At 35.1% G+C, this 24882-nt stretch overlaps 1 protein-coding gene across 7 annotated transcripts in view; it reads right to left on the bottom strand.

The window, feature by feature from the left end:
* Positions 1-24882, bottom strand: part of Glurb (metabotropic glutamate receptor B) — a 121814-nt gene that overhangs the window by 62773 nt on the left and 34159 nt on the right. For 2 of the 7 annotated variants that reach the window (XM_071779223.1, XM_071779224.1), the window contains one exon: positions 10359-13492. In XM_071779223.1, the coding sequence (XP_071635324.1) occupies positions 10359-13476 (3118 nt within the window). In that variant the 5' untranslated portion in view covers positions 13477-13492. Of the gene's footprint in view, positions 1-193; positions 735-10358; positions 13493-24882 lie in introns of those variants that run through there. The other 5 variants (XM_071779225.1, XM_071779227.1, XM_071779228.1 and 2 more) reach the window with 3 other exon arrangements.

Genomic DNA, 24882 nt, shown 5'->3' with positions numbered 1-24882 from the left:
GCGTTTACAACGGTAAAACAAGTGATGTTATTTAGTGCACAAAAACGGTCTAAAAAAGTGAGTTGTTTTTTTCTCTCCTAGGTGTTTTACACCTAATATTTCTTTCGTTGTAAATTATTTTCGGAATAAATTTAGATAAATGTATTTGAGTGAAGGAGGGTGTTATAACGGGCAATCGATAACGATATAATACCATAGCAATAAATCGTCGATGTCACATACGCGTGAGATAAATGTGCAATCGAATTGCAAGCCCGAGAACATTTCATCATCAGGGCTTCAAAAGGGTCTCTTTGCCAGTTAAAGTCCACCTATTTGATTATTTATTATCTTCATTTGAGGTTTCATTCTGTATTGCGCAAAGACGGTAACATTAATTCAATACACTCTGCCCACATTACCCGACTTTTCCGCGAGGCTTCACGAATTTCAAGACGCACGTGCAAAAAATTAGAAGCTAGGGTACTTCGCAAGAAGCTGTCATCTCTCTCCTTTCCGTCACTTGTATAACTCGTATAACACGCGGATTACCGGAAAACTCGAAATCGCGAACGCCGAAAACGAAAGGCAGCATCGGCGGGTGTAATTGGTGACTATATGATTCACAAAATTATCGTGCCGACAAATTTTGTGTCATATTCCGACGAAGATTCTTGATTTACTGCGTTTGTTAGGCCGAAAACGATTTGAAAAGGAGCACGCGCGCGCGTTACTGTGCTGTAGCAGCCACTGACTGGCTGGTGCGACTGCATCAACGCTACCCTCCTCGAACGTATCAACCCTCCTCCCTCCCTTCAATCTCCTCTCCTACTCTGCGACCCCTCTCTTCCTAACGGTCTGACCATTTTCTCGTAAGTCCTTTCTCTTTCCTGTGTCTTGGCGCCCTCTCTTTTCTGCTGTCTCGCATAACAATCTGTATTAATTCACGCCAAACGATTAAATAATGGCTAGAGCACTATTTTAACTTGAAGAGAATTTTCGAAGGTAATGAGATGTTTTGCATAAACTGCAAATAACATCCGCATAGTGTTTGCGAAAAAGACGAGAAAAAAGATTCTAATTAAATTTAAGAACGTAATGCTGCTTCGAAGCTTTGATAACAATACATTATGCGAAAATACGAATTCAAAAGATTCTTTGTTATATTTTAATTAATTACTTAAAACATGAATTGTTATCAATTTCTCGATAAATTAATCACAGATATAAACTGGATTAGTCGGTTCCTGTAGCCAAAGATTATAGAAATGGTAAAGATAAAAAATAATATGTTTACATAATACTAAATCTTAGTTTTTATTTGAATGCATCTACTATATAGTATACGAGTAATGATAAATTTAATTAAATTTTAATAATTATTTTTATGAAAATAAGTATGGTAACTATTTGATAATAATAAATCATATCTGTTTCGGAATACTTCCTTGTCAAAACTCGCAGCGTAATTTCGTAGTCCGTGAGGTGAGTGGTCTCGCGCGGCTAAAATACCGCGGTAATTAGCTTACACGGCGATGTATACTGCATGCGGTGCTATCATAACGGAAACAAGCCACCTCGCAACCATTAACGCGTATACATCGCCGTTACCTGCATTCAAAGAGAGATGTCTTTTTCATCATACGTTTATAATTTGGTTTCGCCATACACTGACAGGTTATTTGGTTTTCTGATAGTTCTTTTTTCATTCAAATAATCAAAAGAATAGATGAAAATGTTTTTTTTTTCGCTATTTATTTGTTATGCGATTCTGATACGTAACTGACGCAACGAATATTCCGCTGTTGTTTTATTTGCTCTGCAATTAGCCTCGCGTTTCGCAAGTTTTGTTGCTAGTACGGCCTTCCGTACAGTTCTTTAATGTGTTTGTACAGTCGAGTTGGCCCAAAAAAACGTAACTAATGTGAAAAACAGAGCTAATGTGTGTGTGTGTGTGTGTGTGTGTGTGTGTGTGTATCGAGCAGTTACTAACTGTTCCGAGGTAAAAACTATGCTAATTTGAGACATATGGTTAAATTCGGATAAGACGTAACAAGATTTGCCGTTTACGTTTTACGTTATCAATTATATTTTTGCTACTCAAAGTGACAGTCTCTATTTCTGAGCATTTTCGGAATAAGTAATATTGTTAAACGATAAAGCAAATAATTGAATGATATCGCGATCGGATTTATCGCAGTAACCGCACAACGAAAATTGCATTAACTGGTATTAGATCCTTTGCGAAATGTAGCTCCCGATTACATTTTTCGAGATACGGTTATAGGAGGTCCGAGCTGTAACGAGGTATAATCTATCCACGTAATGACCAGGAACAGTAATTGGAGAAAAGTGCAGAACAGGCGAGAGTTGGCCAATTGGAGAGAAAGATTGTTCGGTTGCTTCACAGAAACGTATCGATTGTTAAAAAATCGACAAATTAATTTAATGCTATTTCATTTTATCCACTCGGAGAGATTCGAGATAGAAACGTCCTAGTACCCTAGAATCCGAGTCACTAGTATATAGGATGTCGCGTTTAATTTTTGGTGAACGACGTTAAAACTACACGTTAGTCCAATAGCTGGGCTAACCGAGGGAACGATTGGTCCGATTTGGCGCTGCACCAATCCTATACGATTAATTGATCGAGAAATTGAGAGCAATTTCTAGAAATGCGCGACATCTGTTACACCCGCGATAATGTCTTGAAATTCGGCACGTCAGCTGGTTACGACGCGTAATAGTTCATGAATCTATTATGCTGTGCAACCATGCAAAAATGCGTGCGTAGAACCGTCTGGTAGCGTTACCCGCGTGAGTGCATAAAACCGTCTGGTTAGTGCACAGTGCTTGTTGAGATTTAATCTAATACTCCACTCTTTAAGACGGGTTTAGTTTTACGAGTATTAAACATGTGAAATTAGACAAAAGGACATCAGCAATGTGTAAAATCAATAAAATTAACACATTCATCGCTATGACGGTCATCGGTGATCGCCATGGAGCGACAGTCAAATAAATACGTCACGTGTTATATCTTTGTGCAATTAAATACTACAAATTTACTACTATAAATTATTTAATACTATAAATTAAATGTTTTGTTGTTCTTTATAATGTGAAATAATTCAATTGGCGTGAAGAAAAAGTCACGTAAAATACACTTGGCGGTGAATATGTTAAGAGATATCTAATTATACGAGATGTAAGTAGTTTCACGATGTGGCAACCTGCCACACAAAACGTAAGGATGAGAGTGTAAAGTGACAGACAGCGATCCAACGCGTTACTATAATACTCTTGAAAGAATATTGGACGACTTTTTTGACGTTTTATTTAATCCGCTTATTGGCAAAGCGCATGAGGAAAAGGTAACACAAATAAAACGATGCGCTATCCGGTTGCAGAACCTAAAGAGTCGCGACTGCACCGAACGGATTGCGAAATGGAGAAAAACGATAGTGATCACGTGCTTGGTGCATCATGGCCGCGGAAAATGGATTAGGCGTGTTTTTGTGCAGTTACTTATGAGATCACGTAGCCGGAGCCGGCTGAGGTGGCTTCGGAAATTCGTGCCGGAAGTCTTATATCTCGGTGATCAATTCTCTCGGGGCGAGCCGAGATAAGTTCGTTAAGTGCCGGGTCGCAACCGTGCAATCGACTGTGATTTGTTAAGAATATCTAAAGCTTTGCCTAGGATTAGCTTTCACCGAGTCGGGAGTCGTGATTTATAATAGATCCTTGTACGTTAATATAACGAGCATGAAACGTGACTTGAAAGATTACTTTTGTCCCATTATTATTCATCCGCAGAGCAACGTTGGTTCTAAATAGCGCTGTGTTATATGTGTATCTTTTATTTCGTCTTCTTTTGAATTCTTGCAAAAACGAATAATGAACATCATATGTCAACTATTGTGATTTTTAATACAAAATTTTATATTTTATGTTTTATATAAGAATATCAGAATCTCCAAGCTAATCTTACTTTGATTTAACCAAACTGTTATCACGCGTACGTCTTTTCTAGAGATAAATTTATATTACTAATTTAATTTAATTTTGTGAATTGAATTACCGCTATTATTGTAATTTATTCATCATGGTGCATACCACCGCAGCTAAACATATGACATTGTACGGCTTGTCCTTTCCGCACAAAGTCATATGCTGCATATTCATTTAAGTATACGTCATTTTCATTCTTGCGCTCCATGCAACCATACGAAATTCCTTGCATTGCTTTTAGTGACGAGATAAAAATTATGAAAAAAGTACTTGTAACAAGCACTTTGATAAATACCTGAGGCCGAGCATAATCCCGATTAAAAAAACCATTAAGTATCGCATACTAATTTACGGAAACTCCGGTTTAAATCTCGTTAGACGCTAGTGGTTAATGAATCCCCGTGGTTTTTATTCGCAAAGCTTTTTAAGCCATAATATGATCCTAGACTATAACAAATTTATGACGAGAAAAGTTTGTTGGTTAGCTTTCTGTTCAAAAAAAGAAATACAAATAACTACATGCTGCCTTTTAATGTTCATTTAAAATTTTTAATGCGTATGTTTCTACGTGACATACGGCAACTTTGTGCTAATATTTAGAACAAAGGCAAAATTGATTTTAAAAGTTACTATTGCGAGGACAGCATTTGTTTTGCAAATTAAAAACGTTTTTGCAATACTTGTGCAAGAGTATCAACAGATGTAATATTCTAAACGCCAATTCCGTGACAAACGACTTCCGGCAATGGCGAAACAGTTTTCCGGACATTCGCAGAAAGTGATGACGCAACGGATGAAAGTTTCAAAAAATAGTCGATATAAAGGTATGTTACAACGTTAGTATTTTCGCACAAAGGAAGCAAGCGCACGTTTGATGTTCCGATATATTGGCCACGCGAGCACACGTTTAAATATTCCACCGCAGCGTAGCGTTCCCGTAACATTGATCAACAACTCGGAACTTGTAGGAGAAAGAGAGCAACGCGTTTATTGGCGCTTTCCAGAGAGAAGTTTTACGATACCTAAAATTTACATCAAACGATAGCGATTCGTCGCTTTACTTAAAAATTTCATTTGTAAAAAAGTTTTCAATCGAAGATTGATCAAAGTTTGATTAAGTTTTGTTTGCGAGTTATATTTCTTTACCTTTAAAATGTCTCTTCAAGAATCTTCTCAATATACGCAGTATATAATAACAGATATACATATAATATTAAACATTTCTGAATCGGAATGAAGGATTGCTATTCGCAATGTTGCCGATATCGTTAACATTTTCATAACAATAATAATTAACATTTTAACAAGACAGTTAGAATTTCACAGATTCTTCTCTATTCTTGCAAATGACTCTTTGCTTCGAACGAGAATGCCATTCCCCGGTGGAAATTCTGGTCTCATAAAATTTTCATAAAATCGTTATTACTGCTCACTTCCGTGAGGTACAGCGGTATTCGATTTTGCCATTATCTCCTGCTGTGGCGCCTCAGCTGAGCTGCACGTTGAAAAATGTTGTTTTTGAATCGTTCGTCGGGAAGCAAGTCGTGACAAATTGCTGTGCTCGCCACGAGAAGCAACATTATCTCGAGAGCTCGCGTGCAGTTCGAACGCAAAAACGTACATGTTTTAATGACAACAGGTACAACGTCGTCGTTCACCGTTCAGTTATCAGATATGAATTCTGGTATTTACGAATGTACATCGAATTCGGCAAAATGTTTCAATATCAGTAGCGCTTTCAGTCACAGTTGAATTAAAAAAGAAATGGCAGGTTTTAATTACATTAAATTAGACGTACATATGTATGTATATGTATGCGGCATGTGCTTTATTTTTTTTAATGTTTGCATATTTTAAAATAATAAAAATGCATGTGATATATACTCTATTAATATTATGAGCCCTGCAGCACGTCGAGAGTGATGTAAACATATTACTGTTTATTAACATTAAAAGTTATCATTTCGACATAATAATTCTGAAGATCTGCAGTCGGTTTATGACAGTGAGATTTGTAAAGCATGCTATATTAACATTACATCTGCAGTCTTGCGAAACAAAGAGCAACAGCGACTCGACGAAACAAACGCGGCGAAATTACACTTTCGACTTAAATTAGTAAATTTTAGACGTTATATCTTCATTTTATCATCTGTTTGAAATCATCTTTTTGTATACTAGATTGTTAATAGATTAATAATTTTCTTACAATTATCAGAATTATCGTTATATAAATGATTAAATAATTCTTGAAATATTTTTATTTCATAATTTTGTTTTTGTTTTCATATCTATAACGATTCTTTGAACTCTAAATGTCGTCCAAAGTGATATTAATGTCTCGCGTGACGATTGCGTTAGCATAATTTAGCTATACACTCTGCACATGCGGAGAACGAACTGTATCATAGGTAATAATAATTACAGACCGCAATGTCCGCGACGCTCTCAATGGGAAATTCAGCATGCAATATTAATTAACGGCTTATAAAGACCTATCGATTTGAAGATTATCCTCACATACCGAACATGTTGAATTAATTCGGTTTAGCTATCTAGCTGCTCTTGTTTACGTGGTATACCACTTTATTATGAAAATGCATATACTTATATATAGTGGAGCAGTATTTGAACACCTAGTTTTTTTACAATAACTTTATTCGAAAAATAATATTACATGTATTGTACGTAATAAGTTACTTATGGACATAATTCGTAATTATGTATTATTCCTTCGAATAAAGTTATTGTAAGAAAACTGGGCGTGCAAATACTTTTTTGATCCACTGTATATCCATTTGCGTCAAATTTATCGTAAAGAAAATATTTTTTGATACTATATATAATTATTACATTAATTACACATTAGTGTATAATACGTGATTTATGTATATATAATTACACACGTACATATATATTATACATATTATTACAGGATTTATATTAAGAGTTTTACCGCGAACTGAATTAAGGTAAATGTCCCTATTCCCGACCCCTATAAGGCCGACTCAATCCATTCCGTCAAGTATTTTTCTAGATAAAGAAGAATAAAGGCGCACTAGTGCGTGCCCCCTCTACCGACTAGCTGTGCCCAATTCCGACTGGGTATGCCCCCATTACCGACCACCATAAAAATTACAAAAATCTATAGATATCTCTGCGTAATGTAATCTGCGTAGCAGGGAATGAATTATTTTCATGTACGCAGACTTCGATCATAAACTCTACAGCATTTATGATCGAACAACAAAATTTATAATATTTTTTACAGATATTTTAGTGTTTGACAATACACTGACATTTACGTGTACGGTACTGGGGACATGCAGGCGTTTTGCTGTGTCTAACCTCGACCATCGAATAAATAAAAAAAAAAGACAGTTTTCGACTGATTTTTTTTTCGAATATGGCAATCAAACTGTAACGAACCATTTAGCGCTCGAATTATTCCTTACAAAAGGATTTTGAACGAAATACGGACTATTTAGGCGACCAACAATTTTTAACCTCACTCTTAAGAATACGCGTGGATGGTGACGTGCGGCAAGAAATGCGAAAAAAATATATCTAATTATTGTACTTACTCATCTGCACGTTACAATCCTTTTGTACTGCACGAATTCCGGAATTTTTCCACTCCACTAATAAACGTGTTGATGAATCGGCAGCCTCGTAAATAACGTTTCACGTCAAAGTGGTCGGTAGAGGGAGCATGGTAGGGCATAGGGACATTTACCTTACGTAAAATATTATTTTTTATTTTTTGTTGTTACTTTAAATACTTATTTTTAATTACAGTTATGTTTTGTTTTGATAACGTGCAAATTTATGAAGCAGTACCTTTGTAGATTTCTTGAAAATTGTTCTGTAAATCACATTGGGTCTACGATGCAATGTAGAAGTGGACACGGTAATTCTTAAACATGTCAACAGCGCAAAGGGACTTCTAATGCAAAAGAGGAAGGTATATCTCGGTGAGCTATTGATAGATTTACTGAAAAATTTAACCATCTAGTTTTTCGACAAAAATTTAATAAATCCGCTTTCGTTCGCTGATGATTTTTGAACTTTCGGGGATTTATTTACGCCTATAAGCCGCTTATAAATCTCTTTTCCGGGAAAGTATCAATAAAACCGATTACGACCATCGTGAATATCAACGAGTTGGTGCCAGCTGGTAGAACGCAAGCTTACAGCGATGCAGTATCACGCGTTCACCGACGGCTATTAACCCAAGTCAAGATTAAATATATGGATCGAATATAGGGAATTCATATTCCGCATAGTGAAGATAGCTCACTTGGGTGTACTATCCGTTGAATAATACAACGACAATTTTTCGGATGTTATCACTGTGCAGCTGGTATCGCTGGGGCGTGTGACTTTCTCTACAACTGCAACGTGACTTTTACTGAGACTGGTACGGAAGAATTATATCGTATGCAACGCGACTGCTTGCATTTCTTTTGAATTACAAATGATTCATACTGCCCCAAGCAAACGTGTTAACTCGAAAAATTACATTTTCATGGAAACTTTGTGGATTGGAAAAGAAACTAGAATTTCTCTTAGATCATTTTAGAAGAGAAAATTATGCTTCCTTTCCTTTTGCGATATTATCATCAAACAAAATGCTTTGTACAATTATTTCAAACAGATACATTTGCAAATTAAAGTTAAAGTAATTCTTCTACATGATACGATATTTTGTAGAAGAGAATCTGTGTTGAAAACTGAAGTAGGGGAAAGAGTGCTCTATAAATTTTATAGACGCGATCGATGCTTGATATGGAGCTTTATATTTCTATAGTTTATACTGACAGCGACAAAATCCGTAGAAAGCCCAGCGTACGATAAATCGCGTAATTTATCAAATGCTGGCGTTTCTGTGGGGTAGTCGGTACTTTGTGAAAAGCTCGATGGATCTTTCCCGACGTGGAAATTTACCGACAGCCGGTCGGAAATTTACCGGTAGTTGAATATACTTCTTCAACATTGTAGAACGTTGGCCTACTGATGTTTAATTTTTACCTTATTTATCCACTCACATATATACAAACTTATATATATTTAAATATAAAATGTCTATAATCGTAATTAATACTGCACCTATTGCAATCTTCGATGAAAAAAGGAGATATCGAACAATAAAAATATGTTTATTGTTATAATAATTTTTGAATTATTGAAGCGAACAAACAAGATAGTTATTTTAATATAAACAAAATAACTATCGATCAATATATGAAGAATTAATAAATAGATTTAAAGAGAGATTTAAAAGATATTTGACTATATTCTCTATCATATAAATGTAAATGGAGTAACAATGTGACGGGTGTGATGTGTGTGTGTGTGTGTGTGTGTGTGTGTATATACACATGTATAATATATGTACATATGCTTTTCGCCTTGAGCGTATGCAATCATTATACACGGAGATAATTTTCTCTTAAAATTTACCCTGAAATCATGGTAGTTGTGGGACAACATGTACCACCAAGAATTTTATGCGAGCTATTCTGATTAATATCCACCATAATAAAAAATATTAATATCTATTACATTAAAATATAAAATATGTTTGATTAATTTTACTAAAATATATCTAGAAAATTTCAATAATTTTTTAAAATTTACCAATCTGCTTGGTAATTTTTACCACGTTGTTTGTAAAATGTCTTTTGTATATTTTAAAAATTTCTCGGTTGCCAAGTTGTCTCAAGTTTGTAGTGAATTTAAGGGTAAAATATAACAAAAAATTCTCTCCGTGTACTGCGCAAGGCAGAGAAATGAGTTAATACATGTTCGTTTCATTAGAAAATTACGTGGTGGTGATTTCGCTAGCGTAATTTTCCTGATTTATTGAAAAATTCTCTGGAGAAATTATAAACCTGCGGTATATCAGTGTTTTCAATAGTAAAACAATATATCGGGAATTCTCTTAGAAATATGATATATTCAAACTTGATTTTGTTTGGTTTTGCGCAGGAAGGCAAAATTAGCGAAGCTTAGATCTAGTTTTAATCTAAAATATAGGAGAATAAAGTCATAAAAGTTAAATCCGTATTAATGAAGGAAAGCAATGTTAAATTATAAGGAATTAAGGAAAGCGATGTAATACTACTAAAGAAGAGAAGAGTATTTACACGATTCATAAATCAAATGTCAAGTTTAATGTCGTATTTCCCGGATGACCAGTTTAATGTGAGAATCAGATACGAAATATTAGATCTAAGTTTTTCATGGTTTTGCGATATTATGATTGATAAAGATTCGTTGTACGAAGCGTAACGATATCACGTGCAACATGCGTAAAGAAGGACATGATTATCATGCTCCGACATTGCATACGTACGCATACGTACCTTTAATGAAATCCACTGCCATCTCAAGACCATAGGTGTCCTTGTCGCAGTCATCGAGTATGTGCGCCCCGATTTTGACGCCAGGCACAATCTCCCGGTCATTGAGAGTGTCCAGCGTATAGAGCATGGCTTCAAGTGCCTGAATTCCTCCCTGAGGCATCACACGACCACATGTAATTCTATCTTCCCTTTCGTGCACCATCATCAGTCCACCGAGGACGAGATCACCTTCCACCACTGCGCTATGCTTTACAGGCCACTGATCCGAAAGCACGTCACTAGCCGATGAGTCGATGATATTCTCCATGGTGATGCTTTCGAATATACCTCGAGAAGGGTCATTGTTCTTTTGTGGAAGTGGGTCAATGGTCCATACGGATTCGTTACCGTACGCTCCTTGTTCCCCTTGCGAATTAATGAGCTCGGTCGAAGACACTTCGAAGGCGTTCTTGTTCGTAGCGTCAGATATTCGCACATTTGCCTCGACAGCTGGAGGAACCTCTTTCGGAATAATAGAGTTGTCTATTTTAGTTGTCGCTCTCGATCGATCGTGCGCTTCGATTAGATACGGCGTTTCTACCGAACTGACGTTAAACGTCTTCGGAGCATCTATCAACGATATCTCTGATGAATCAGAAGCGTTAAAACCCATTCTTGCCGGAGCATTCGTGTATCTCTCATCGTGATTAGTCGTCAATGGGGTCGATTGCCACTCTTTCTGAAATTCTCTGTATTTCGAAGACGGCGGTGCTTCCACAGATGTAAGAACTTCTTTCGCGCTAGTCGATATTTGATCTACGTTATTTGTTTCAGTTGTCGAAATGGGTGGATTGGCGGTAAATTCGATTAGCAAGTTCGACGTTGTTGTTGCCGTATCGAGTGTCTTCCACGTGCCGCTGTCGAATTCAGTTGATGTCGAAATTCTCGGAGTATTCCGATCTTCGTGGCGTTTATATCGTCGATACTTTGAGTTATGAACACCGTCGCTTCGTGAATAAAATCCAGATCCTTCATTCATGTCTCGATGATTTCCACCTCGTCTCGTCGTAACTCTGACATTTTCTAATCCGGGCTCATCCGTAAGTTCGCTCGATGACTGCACATGCCCATTAATCTTCCGCATTCCGATCGAATTATCGCCGATATTCGCTCCACCGAAAAAGATAGATACGCTCTCGGTTGAAGTTCCTCGAGGTTCATCGCGGTCGTGTTCCAATTTTCCATCAGTTGTCTCAGCGATGCGTGGAAGTGTACCGACATTGATTGCATGAAATTTCTGTGAGTACTTCGGGCGGCCATTAGGTTTTTGGTCAAGGAAGCTATTGAATTTTGCGGTCGTCGATGGATTGGAGACATTCCGAAGGCCGATTCGAAACGCGTCACGAACTCCGGCCTCGAACTCAGTTCTCCGCCGGCGCTCGCAGTCCGCGTCAGATCCGACGTGTCGTACGTGTATCGGATTCCTTTTCTGCGTGACTGAAATACGCACTGGCATCTGATAGTCTAAGTTGGATTTGTCGATTCCCTTGGTAGATAAATTAGTTGGTGACGGGTCAGGCTCGATTCCGAGCGTGTCGTGCGTTGCGTAGTTTGCAGCAGCGGTAATCTCTTTTTCTTCCGTTTTTTTTCTTATACGCATCTCGCCAAGTTTCCTTGTTTTCCTATTTGTATTAATATCGCTTGTTGGAAAATAATATTGACGTCGCTGATCAAATATATCGCTTGCCTTTAATTCGTTCTTTTTTCTATGTAAAAAGGGACGCTTCGTAAAGCTGGCTCTTTTCTTAGCGAAATGGTTATTGAGCGAATTTGATGCGCGAGAAGTGAACGAATCGACGCTGTTCCCGTTTTCTTTTTTGTTCCCGTGTGTATCTGTACTTACTTTAAATCCTACCTTTGAATATTCGTTGCGTTTGTACGTTTCGGCTGATGCTAGAAACTCATTCACTTTATAGGATTTCGATTTTGAATACTCTGAAGAGGGACTTACGGTATTTTCTTCATCACCAACTTCTCCGTTTACGCTCGAGATTTTGGAGTTGAAGATTAATGTAGTCCAGGTGACGGCCACGGAACGTTGGTACGGTGAATTCTCTATGATTGCGTTATCTGTAGTAGTTGTAATAGTTTCATTCCCACAACTCCGATTTACCTCTGAACTTGAGTAGTTTGAAAAAGTTGGCTCTACTCTTCGAGATTTGTCGTTGACTCTAACGTAAATCAATTTATTCGTGCTGTTTTTCGTTAGCTCGAGACTTTGGCGGAAATCTCTTTCGTTCCTATTATGTTTGTGTGCTCCGTTGGCGTATCTGGACACGATAATTTCCGCTTTCGTAGTTTTGAGTTGCGAGATATCGGAATTTTTCAACTTCTGTGTAGAACTGTCTTTCTCGCTACGCGAATTCTTTGTGAATTTGTCGGGGAAGAATGCGGTCATCCCGTTTTCTCCACTAAAGATTCGATCCCTCTCGTACTTTTTCCACCGTCCGCCTTTCTTGTCATGCGCCTGAATATCGTGTCTTATCGTTCCCATCTTTTTATGATCGTTCAAGAACACGTAGATGGTTCTTTCCTTACGTCTTTTCTTTCTCGAGGCACTTTTCAGCTCTTGGGATGTAGGTGGCGGCGGACGTAGGCTAGACATGAACTTAAGATAATTCCTTGTATTCTTCGATTTTTCCATAACGATAACTTTCGACAACCATACGTTTCCCGTTCTTTTTGTAATCAGTCGCTCACTTTTGTCGTCGCTGTCTTTCAAGTATTTCGTTGTAGCTATTGCATTTGACATCGCAATGTGCTTTTCATGGCCATTGAGTCGTGAATCGCGATTTTCCGTATTTTTGAATTCCAGAGAAACTGCTTTTGCATGCATTGATGAACGATCATTTGATTTGAAATTCTCTCTTGCGTATCGTAACCTAGAATAATCGACAACTTTCTTATCGAAAACGGGATGCGTTGTTTCATGATGAACATTGTCTTCATTGTTGTTTTGTGGTTTCTTGAGAATTTGTTCGCCAGCTAAGCCGCTATTCAAAATCAGGAATATCGTCCATGTGGCCAGAATGGCCGTCCAACCAAAGTTTCGCCACATCACATCACCTCTTCGTCGCATTAATCATTGCCAAATCCTGGAAAAGATAATCAAGATATTTCATTAATTACAATTATTTATTTATATTTATTAATTTATTTCAAAAGATTTACGCGTGGCCAAAACAAAGTTATATATTTATTTATTAGTTTTTGGATTGCACGGTTTATATTTGTAGCACACACACATAGCATATGAAATATTAGGCAAAACTATATTAAAGTAAGATGGTGCGTATATATGTAATTAGTTTTTTAATAAAAGTAAAGAAAAACAGTGCAAAATTTACATTGTACACTTTAGTATCACTTTTAGTAGTTGAATAGTTAGTGTGATTTTATTTCGGTAAAACAGACCATCTTTGTAGTTTGCCGTATCATTATTTGTAATGTGATTTGAATACGGTGTTCGGGCGGATCCACAACTATGCCCTACTATTGCCTGATGCGGACGCGATGCGGTTCTCTAATTTCAATGCATTCCACTGCATCGTTCAGCTAAAAGGGCTCTGCGCGCGGGACCCCGCATCGACCGATGCTAACGAGTCAGTTGCAATTACCTTGCTAAATCACTTTGAGTCTCATTTTAATCGAGATGAAAATCTCCTTGCTTCTGCCTTACTTTTGAGCTGTGAGTCCCTTTGCAATTAAGGAATCCGATTAAGATTTATAAAGTAACTTGCACCGTTGCACGATATGATATTATTTATGTGTACATGATATTTACGTAGTTAAAAGTTGAGGATATATTCTTGTTTACATTTCGTAATATTTTACGTGATATCATATCATAAATTAAATATGTATGTTAATAATTAGAACATTTTTAATTTTATCTTAAAGAATGAAATAGAGAGCAATCTTATGAATATACACGTTGGATAAACAATATACATCACGATTCTCGACTTAACAGAAATCCAGATTATACGCAAGAAGACGCGCGTCCATCTTTGGTTTAGGTACTAAACTTGAGCTTACCCATGTAGCACAAATATTTACGAACGAAAATTGATTTAAAACCATTGGTGTTCTAACAGACTATACAGACATAACGTAATATATATTCGGTATTTTTATTAATTACATATTTTACAAAGGAGTTAAAACTTTTCATTGATTTTATAAGAGTTGAAAAATGGAAATCTTTAAAATAATTCAATATTTCTTTTCTAACTTGATAGGATACCGCAAGTATACGTGATATGAAATGATACGCTTTTGCAAGAGCTTGTAGTTAAACGTGTCACATAAACTGCAACTACGACCGACTTTATGTTGCACGTTCCCGCGTCGCTGAAAGAGCAATCCCATTTGTTCGTGCACCAAATGACACAATAAGAAATGAAGTATATTAGAAAGCTTTATAACGCCTGTTTTCAATCTTTTCCGGTAAAATTAAGAAATTTGCACTGTAAAAATTAAATTTTGTCAATAATTCCGTACATACAAATATATAAATATATAAGTAATAAATAATATCAAGATATACTCAATATTATATTGCAAAATACACACCGAGTATACAAGTACTGTCTTTTTCTATATATATATCGATTATTTCATATTGGCGATAAGGTATCTGTAATATCGTAAAATAGAAAAACGCGCTAGAGATACTGTCAGAAATTTGTTGCAGAAGAGTTAGAGGGAAAACTTTTCAAGCGATTCTTTCATTGAACAAAATAGTAAATAAGTTTCTTAGCGTATCGAGAAAAATACATATCTTTCTTTTGTGGGAGTACCTACAAAGTTTAATCGAAACTCTGTGTTGCCTTTGAAAGGCTTTCCTCGTTAACGGCATGTTCCAGCTGATAATTGTAGTCGGTAGTACGGTAATACCTGGCCTGGTTTGGGATACTTTCATCGAGCGGCACTATGAGAGAAGTCTCCCTCTCATAGGAATTGATGAAAAGGAAATATACGGCTTTGTAACATCAAATTGATTGAGTCGTACTGACCAAAATAAATAATGGATAATATTGTTCTCGATCCGTAGCTATAAATACCAAAGTTGCTTGCTTTCTGAGCCAAATATTAATAAATTTTCCATTTCTATATGATAGAGCCACTTTGACCAAGCTCCGTTTAATCGTTGATTAGTCAATTAGAAATGACCAATCGCATTTGCTCATTAAACAGATTGACAAATGCGATTGGTCATTTCCAATAAACTAATCAATGATTAAGTTAATTAAAGCTTGGTCGAAGTGACCCTAATCAAATTAAGTTAATCGCAGTTTGGTCGAAGTGGTCCTTAATAACGATAAATCTTTTAAGTCGATAAAGGAGCAAAATTTTTATTGCTGTTTTTTGAAGATTTAAAATTTTACTCTGAAAGCTTCATTACGCACGTATAAAGCCAAAGGAAAAATGATATTTCTGTTTTCATGAATAGAATAGTAACTCGTACTGATTAAAATAGAACAATAGCTCGTATTTTGAACTGTTGAATTTTGTTTTGTTGAAAAATGCGTATTAGTTCAATTTAACGTACATATATCATAAATTATTATTTTTAATACACATTCGTGGTTATTCTTGTCTCTTCTATCGCCATTTCGATTTATCGTTATCCGATATTTGTCATCAGGATGAAAGAACTTCGATAAATTGAATATACGAAGACGAATGCGCACGTGCTTTTATCTACGTCGCGTCGGTTAGGGAATGCATCGTCTCTCGTAATCCGCCTTTTATACGTCCACTACTGAGGCAGATGGTCGATGTACTTGTCCGACTTATGTCTTACCGCACCAATCTGGCTGATCAGCATCGATTTCAAAATTATCCAAGTTTTCCCGTCATTCTAACAATCTACAGTAATAAAGACAAGGCGAAATTCCTTCCCAAAACGATCGAAATGTCGGTTTCTGTGGCTTCTGCGTTTAATTACAGTCACACGAGCTTGTGAGTAAACGATTCTCTTGACGATCGCTCTCATTGGCTTTATCATTATGGTCCGATGTCACTTGCAATTTCCAACGAAATACGATAATCGACTGTCTTCTGCGGTTTTACAGAAATTGCCGTACGAATTATTGTGTGTCAAACATCGTACTATAATTTTTTTTTAACGATTGAATTATTTTGACGAATGTCGTTTTATTATGACGTCTGGCGTCACATTGCAGAAAAAATAAAACAATTCAGTTGAGAAACGTGGGGACCAATCTGTATGGAAATATGCTCCACTATTCATTTCCATAATTTTGCCATGGATTTACGTTTGATTCGTTACCACTCGCTCTTGTTGCAACCATGCAAAAGAGGGAAAAAAAGAGAAGAAATGCATCCCGTGGGACAACTGGATTTGCGAATCTTCGCACGTTTGAGTCCGCATAGCAGTGTAGATCTGTTATGAGCGAAATAGGGCGTAAAGACGCGCGGAATTAAAGAAACGTTAATGACGCGCGACAAAGAAGGTGCAAACTAAAAGTAATTATAAATGTATGCTCAAAATACGTGCTATTGCTAGAAAATTTTAAATTCAGTCAATTTCCATGTCTTTACGAAGCAGCTGCATTATTATTAATATTTCTCTCCTACTATATTATTTTTTAAGTATTGGTAGAATATTTATATTTCTTAGGATTATCGAGCTTTATTGTTAAGCTTGAGAAACAGTAAAATAACGACGCTGTTTTTAATCACTAGTATGTCGTTTTCTGGTCTGCGCAATGTCTCTACCTGTTGTTGCACTTTCGCTTTGCATTCATTTCTTTTTTGTTGTTGGTTAAAAGCAGCTTCGTTCTTTCTAAAGACGAACGTGATTCCGTGAGACGATAATGATACTGACAACTTTTCTAATATCATTGTCCGCATTTTGTATTAACACAGAATTTTCTACGCTTTATTTTCATCTTTTATCTGTTTTTTAATTAAGAGTAATGAGATTGTTAATCGAATAAAATTTGTGATAAAAAGGAAACTTACCAGCAGTATAATCAAAGGATGGAGAGTTAGTTAAATACGGTAGATATATAATATCACTCATTATATGAAGACCATTTTTTATTATATATAAGAAATTTATTAAGGCCAAGTTATTGCAATAACACTAATATTTAATATTAGTAACGTCGATTTATTTATTTAATTTTTGCATTTATATTATTACTTTTTATTTATTTTCCATACCATAAAAATACATTTTATTATATTTTTTAAAATTAAATTCTATTTGTAAAATGTTTATTGTATTTTTTATAAATAACGTGAATATCGATAAAAATAGGAGAGGCTCGCAAAATATCAGTTGTTTTTTAACGATTACCATGGATCGATATCCATTATGCCATTATTTTTTATCCCCATTGTTCTTTGTGGCAGATAATCTCCCGTTGTCCTATATTTTTATTATGGCTAAAACTGAAATATAGTAACAATGTGATAACAGTATTTTGAAATTTTAATGCTACATTTCCATATGGCATGTACTTTATCTTAATACAAGAGTTAAATAATTAATCGACTATTATAATTATTTGATTATTGTTCTCCTTTCTTCTTATGCATTTTTATGCATTCTTTTGTCGTGCATGCATGAAAAAGAAATGTTTGAGTAAAGTAAACCTATGAATTTTTTATTTCTCGAAAGAAAATTACGTTTATCTTTCGAGTAACATATAGCCAATAAAGTTAAAGTTTGATGAAAAATTGAAACGTGTCTGGCGTTCTGATGTATTAGAGAAGATGTAACCACAGAGGTACAGATCTATTTAAATATATGTCTGATCAAATTTTATTTTTGTCATTTATAAAATAATTAATTCTAATGAGAAATTCAATTAGCTTTTATAATGGTGCTTCTATTATAATATGTAACGTTCGTCTCTTTACGTAATCACTGCGGTCAGCGACTATATTGTACATACACTTTTATCGCAAACCTCAGGTTGCCACTTAACGTTTCGAGTTCCAGACATCAATTGCATGAGGTTGTTGAGTACCAGACACGGAGAAATTGTCTCGCAAAGTTCTCTAAATAATAATTAAAGCATAGCCGAGATCGCAGGATGCGATGGCAACCGTCCGCAAACTCTGCAGATTCTTGAATAAAATAGTAAAGGGGATGGAATCTTTTAAGCATGGAACGAAAATTAAGATAAAAATTGCCGATTTTTATATGTAAATAAATGTGCAAACAAATAGCAATTGTTGCGTGTCATTGAAATATATACGTCATGTTATCTTTCATTTCAATTTTGTTTACTTCAAATTTATACTTATATATATTTCTATCTCGAGTTTCGGCGAAAATTGCCGAAAAGTTAGGGAGGAAAATAGAGAGAAGTAGGTGTTTTCGTATGCGTTGGAACAAGAAAGTCTGTGAATTTTAACAAGTTCCCTTGGATGCGGTATGCGGTCGCGCGCTTACCAGTTCTTCTTTATAACTTTCAAGGATTTTGACGTAAGAGAGAACATGAAATTTACAAAGAGTTGCAGATTTATCGTTACCAAAACTTGATGAGAGAGAAGATTACTGTATCATCGTAGACAATAACCTTTTCATTTTACTAATAATTTAAGTAAACTTTTTTGATTTAAGAACAAACTTTTTAAATTTTGTCGCTGTAAATCTGAATTAATTATATATTTTTTCTGATAAGAATATTGATTTTATAAAAAAGTTTGAAAGGCCGCTACGTGTTGACTCTATTCCCACCAGTAAATCGGTGAATTTCAAAGTAATGTTTGTCCAGAATCAATCAAAGTGCTGTTGCCGCAGGATATTGGTCTATCTCAATCCGCCAAACGTTTGTTCTTAAGCGTCACATGTTCTATTCAGTCTCGTTAAAACGTATGAACGATATCTTTCATTTATCTTTGGGATTTTTATTTATCTTCTACATATCTCTTATATATCTTTAAATTTTTATAAAATGATTATTAATAAATAGACGATTATAACTTTTGACAATTATGTTATAAACTATTGTGAAATTACTAGGAAAGCATTGAGTTTGTATCTTCTTAAGTGGGTTTTTAATATAATATTTTTAATTCTTGGTTCAGGGAATGATTCGTTATTATTGATCACATTCTATTTATAGAGATGCAAAACTGATTTTAACTTTCGGTGTAATAAGAACTTATTGTATGTCTACCGCTTTATTAGCAATTTCCATCACTTAGGATCGACGGTAATCCATCAACGATTGTGCGTATTATAGGGGATCGTTATTGGATGTTGGGAAGTATCCTTCTACTATTTTCAGGGAACGATCATTGTACTTCGAAAATTATAATTATCTTTAAAATTTGTCAACTTTGTTACGTAACCTACATATTTCCCATGTGTTGTCGATAAATTACAAGTTAGTTGAGAAATTAGTCACAATTATATATTCTTTACAAATATGCAAACTACGTGAAATTGTGATTTATTCACAATATGAATACAATCAAATTAATATTAAAATAATAAAATAAAATTAACGTACATACATGTTTTTATGAGCGTGTTTGTTAATGAAAAGTGCAGCATATTTTCTACGAATTTTACATAGTACTGTGCATTTAAAAAATACGCGTTAATATCGCACAATATAAAAAAAATATTATTTAGTTTTTTTAATTGTGCATCTGAATTATGTAATTATGAAAGTAAGTAAAGTAGAGTACCCCTTGTGGCAATTTACGTGACTTAAGACTACGCGTCCTGTCGCTGTCGTAGTACGTGGTCGTAAGTGCTTCTATGCGCCATCGTTAAATTTTTTATATCTATGAGCCCGCGAGGGCTGATAAATTGTGTTATGTTGCGAAATAGTCGTTTTTTTCCCGGAGAGGTAAATATCGCGCTTCGGAGGAAGTTTAACCGATTAATACAAACGCGAGAAGAGGAATTTTACTCGGTGATAAGAAATTTTCAATTGCTTTATTGCAAGAAGTGATATACAACTTTATAAATTATTTAAATACAGGAGAGGCGCTGTTCTTATTAAAAAAAACGTGATAAGGATGTTAAAGGCTGCAAAGTTAATTTTGCGTGAAGGCAAGAGTTCCTAACTTTCTCAAAAGCTTCTTCTTTTTTAGAAATGGGGCAAACCACAATTGATATCAGGAATAACATCTTGACCAATTATAAGACGAATTTGTATTAGTCCAATTGATAACGAAATCCGTTATCTAAACTCCCCCCCCCCCACATGTCGCATTATCGAAATATATTCGTGCGCACGTACGTTTGTGTGTCCATTTGAGGAGCCTTTTTGGATTTTTCTCGATATGGTTTTTATTAAGGCGCCTCAAGCAACACAGGATACGGCTTTGTAGAATCGTGCCTCGAATACGGGCAGCAGTTCGTGCGCGGATATATGATGGTTCTTGGATATCGATGAAAGTCGATTCTTGGCATGGCACAATCGAGCAACGAAGATAACACACGAATTATGATCATAGTTATAAATGAGAGTTATGGCATTGTTATATTACACTATGCGAACGCATGCCTTTCTGTGCTATAGCATACCAAAGGATCATAAATAATTCAAAGTGTTTCTAATCGATAATTAATTATTTGTTGGAAAGTTGCGACTATAATGGAGAATGTAGTGTACAAAATGTATTACAAAAATGAATGAGTTTTACGAAAACTTTGCAGATAAGAATGTAAATTAAATCTTTTTTTACATCAATGTATTGCATTTTATCAATTATTTTATTTAACAATTAATTATCTACTTATTCGTACTTATTAAGAATTGTATTGAATAATACGTTTAAACCGCATTCAAACCTTTTGAAAAGAAATTATATAATTACAACAGAGTTGGAGGAAATATCGTCAAACATAGTAAATAGGCACATAGTCAATTCGTAGAGAATAGCCAATCTGTAGATTTACGTTTTTCTGTTTATAAATTAAAATCTAAGTTAATTAAACTCTGACAACAAAAGTTAAATAATGTTTACGTGATTTTACATTCTTTTTTCTTTTAGATTGTTATCTATTACGGTATATTACAAGAAAAAAATACATATAAGAAAACACAAAATATTATGCATGACTTGTTCCCAGTCCGTTAAAATTTAATAACGTTGCGCATTCTTGCCAGAGGCTGCAGTCGTAAACGATATGGCCTTTTATGATGTGCATTACGCTCGTAAAATATTAAAATTTCAATATTATGAAGTGTATATTCCGTGCCATTAGCAATTAAAAATAAAACCGATAAGTGCGTGTGCACGTGTGTGTTGGGTCCTTAATTGTACGTGATTTTTAATAAATAACAATCTTCTAACGAAGCATAAGATTGGTTGTCGAGGTGACGCCTGTGACCCAGCACTTAATTGTAGCCAGACTTTGGGTACAGAAATTTTCATTACAGCGCTTGTACCAGCGCTGCAGCGTGGCGGATTAAATTCGCATCATGCTGTTTATTTCTCCGAAAATGCCATTTCGCCGTATTGCTTTTTCGTTGCGGATAACTTCATTTGTATGAATTATTTTTTTTTGTTTATTACATTATCGCATTGATTATTATTTTGCATCCCGCGGGGATACAGAGACGATTACCTCGTCTCCGTATTCCGCGAGGATACAGACAATTGCCTAATCTCTATATTTGTAAAACACGAAAAGATATTGACATCTAGTCATCAATATATAATTACGAGCGAAAATAATCAGATATCTTTTTTTTAAATTTGATTATACTGTAGGTAACCGTGTTCATTTATATTATGTTAAGTGCATCGCGAGTTAACACAAATTGTAAGCATATTCCTACGAAACGAGCATTAAAGCTAGGAGTAACTCAATAACCAACGACGCTCGTTTTAGAGTGGTAAGTATTTTCGTTATCGGTCATAATCTTGATATATGGTCGAGCATTATAATGAAATTTCTTTTCAAGTGCAAATGTCCTTTGTGCTACGGTTAGAATTTCTATTCAGAAGCGTCGTGTCATCCACTTTATATATAGTTTAATGTCTCTCGCTGATGACCGGCGTCAATCTAAGAGCATATAATGGCTACCAAGGTGGGATACTTGTGCAACTAAAGGGTTAAACTTTGCCCATTAATGTCGCTGGCGTATCAGCGCTCTCTGTCACGTACTTGCGTTACTTTTTGTTAGGTACTTTGATCATTTTTACCTATTTTGTGTTATATTATCTAATTACCAGGATCTAGTATTTTGAAGAGATAATTTTAAACTTTGTGAAGTAATTTCGTACTCTTATCTTATTAATTTTAAATGTGATGTTGCAAAATATAATGTTTAATTATATTATTTATATTTTTCTTTAAATATCAAGTTTTAATTAATCCAATTTAATTATATCCAATGTGTGAACAGTATAATTGTACGTTATAGAAAATACAGAATATGACTATGACATTTTTGTTATAAAAGTTGCCATTAATTAATGTCTAATATCTAGTAATAGTTCTAGGTGTGCACATGTGTATGCACAGCAATTCTAACGAAATTAGAATTGCGGTGCACATGCATACGTATTAAACTAATGCAGTTGTATAATAATCTTCTTATAGTAATATTATAGACATTAGACTCGGGTTCTAGCCACATTATAATATTAGTTTGGTTATAGCGGGATCATGATATGATGCGCTGATTCTTAATGAGCAATAGATTTGATTATGGAATCAGTATAGTGAGATTGGAAGCCAGCGGAATTGACTTGTTTAAGATTCCGTTGGCGTATTCCACGGATTCGGCCGTAATTAACCGTAACGCCCCATTACCGCATTTCCTCCCTGCAACGTGAACCATTCCCTTTAAATAAGGCTAACACGCCGCTTATTTTGTCGTAATATGTTACTAAATTTTTATCTTAAATATAAAAAATAAATTTGTTACTACATTATAAATAAAGTTGATACAACATTTTTTTAAATGTATTTTTAATGCGATATAGATGTAAATATGAAAAATGAGTATATAAAAATGGCAATAAAATTAGCATGACATTCTGTAGGCTAATATGAAAATCCGTAAAATTATTCGGAATGACTTGAAGTGAAGGTAAATGGTACGTATATTGCTGTTTATCATGGGAGACAGGAATGGCATCGAGTGATGAATGTGAAATGAGATGACATAAAGTGCAAGGAGAGAGTGTCATAGATGAATTACGAAACACGACGCGATATTGCTGTAGAAATCACTTGTGCAATCGTAAAATTGTGGATATAATATCTACCCAGTATCGGCCGATACAAAATTGTTATAGCATCACTTAGGAGAACTCTACCGGAATGCAGGTATAAACAATCCGTAATTTTTCTGCAGTCACGTTCGATAATCCCGCAACTCGTACGTGGTAAATGGATTTCTCGGGAATTAGACAAGGGAGACGATTCGGTCGTACATACCCGACTGGCACTTGCTCGCACCTGCTCGGCCACCGATAAGATTATTTACACCATGAACGAAATCGTATTACACGCATCTGTGCACGGAAATTGGCACGAACACCGTCCCTGCTCTTTTCAAAGCGACCAGAAACCGACTGATATTGTCTCTAAGAATGTACTGAAATACGTTTTGATTTAATCCTGAAGTGCTTTCGGATTGCCCTTTTAGCGAGTTATATATAATTGCATTCGTGCGGGTCACACTGGAGAACTAAATGACTAAACCAAAGCTATGATATTAGAAAAAATTTATCAGCAATTTTTTTAAATCTTATTTGTTCTTGAAAGTCTTAAAAGCTTCATTAATAATGTACGCATACGATTCAATCTGAATAGGTAGTTGTTTTAAAAATGATTTATTGCCGCATTACTTTATATTATATATCCGCGTAACATCTGCGGAAATACAAATATCCTTGGAATATTTAATATCATCCATGATTGCGTCCATAGAATACTATGACAGAGTTAAATTATGCAGTCCAGATGGCGAACATATATCTTGCTCGAATTCATAGTTGATTATCGAAATGCACCATATTACTCTGATATTACTCTCGAAACACATCGATATTGATCAATGTCGTTGCATTTAAACGATACACACCTGAGCGAAAATATATTAACAAATTGACGAGCGAGATGATTATATTTAAAACTTAGAAGCAGTTTACAACGTAGTTGCTTAATGTATTAGACTTATGAAGATCAACAATATTGTTTACTGATGTCTTTCTCGATAATGGTACATTATTATTAAGTTTCGGAAAGACATTTGATGAAGGTTTTAATATCTAATTTTATATACATATACGCTTATATATCCGATAAGTAAAATATTAACGCTTCATTTAATCAATATAACATGATAATGACATGTTATAAATCTCTCGGACACGTTCAAATGTGAGGGTATTCTTTTACAGGGTTCAATATTCTCTTATTTTCATTGAAGATTACACATTTTTTATGGAAAGCTCTAACAAGCTCAGAGGACGGGACAGAGAATATATTTTATTGCCGTCGAATTAGGTCTTTTAC

This window comes from Temnothorax longispinosus, chromosome 5 (genome assembly GCF_030848805.1).
Source record: "Temnothorax longispinosus isolate EJ_2023e chromosome 5, Tlon_JGU_v1, whole genome shotgun sequence".
Lineage (NCBI taxonomy): Eukaryota > Metazoa > Arthropoda > Insecta > Hymenoptera > Formicidae > Temnothorax > Temnothorax longispinosus.
This window is presented reverse-complemented; position numbering and strand designations above follow the sequence as displayed.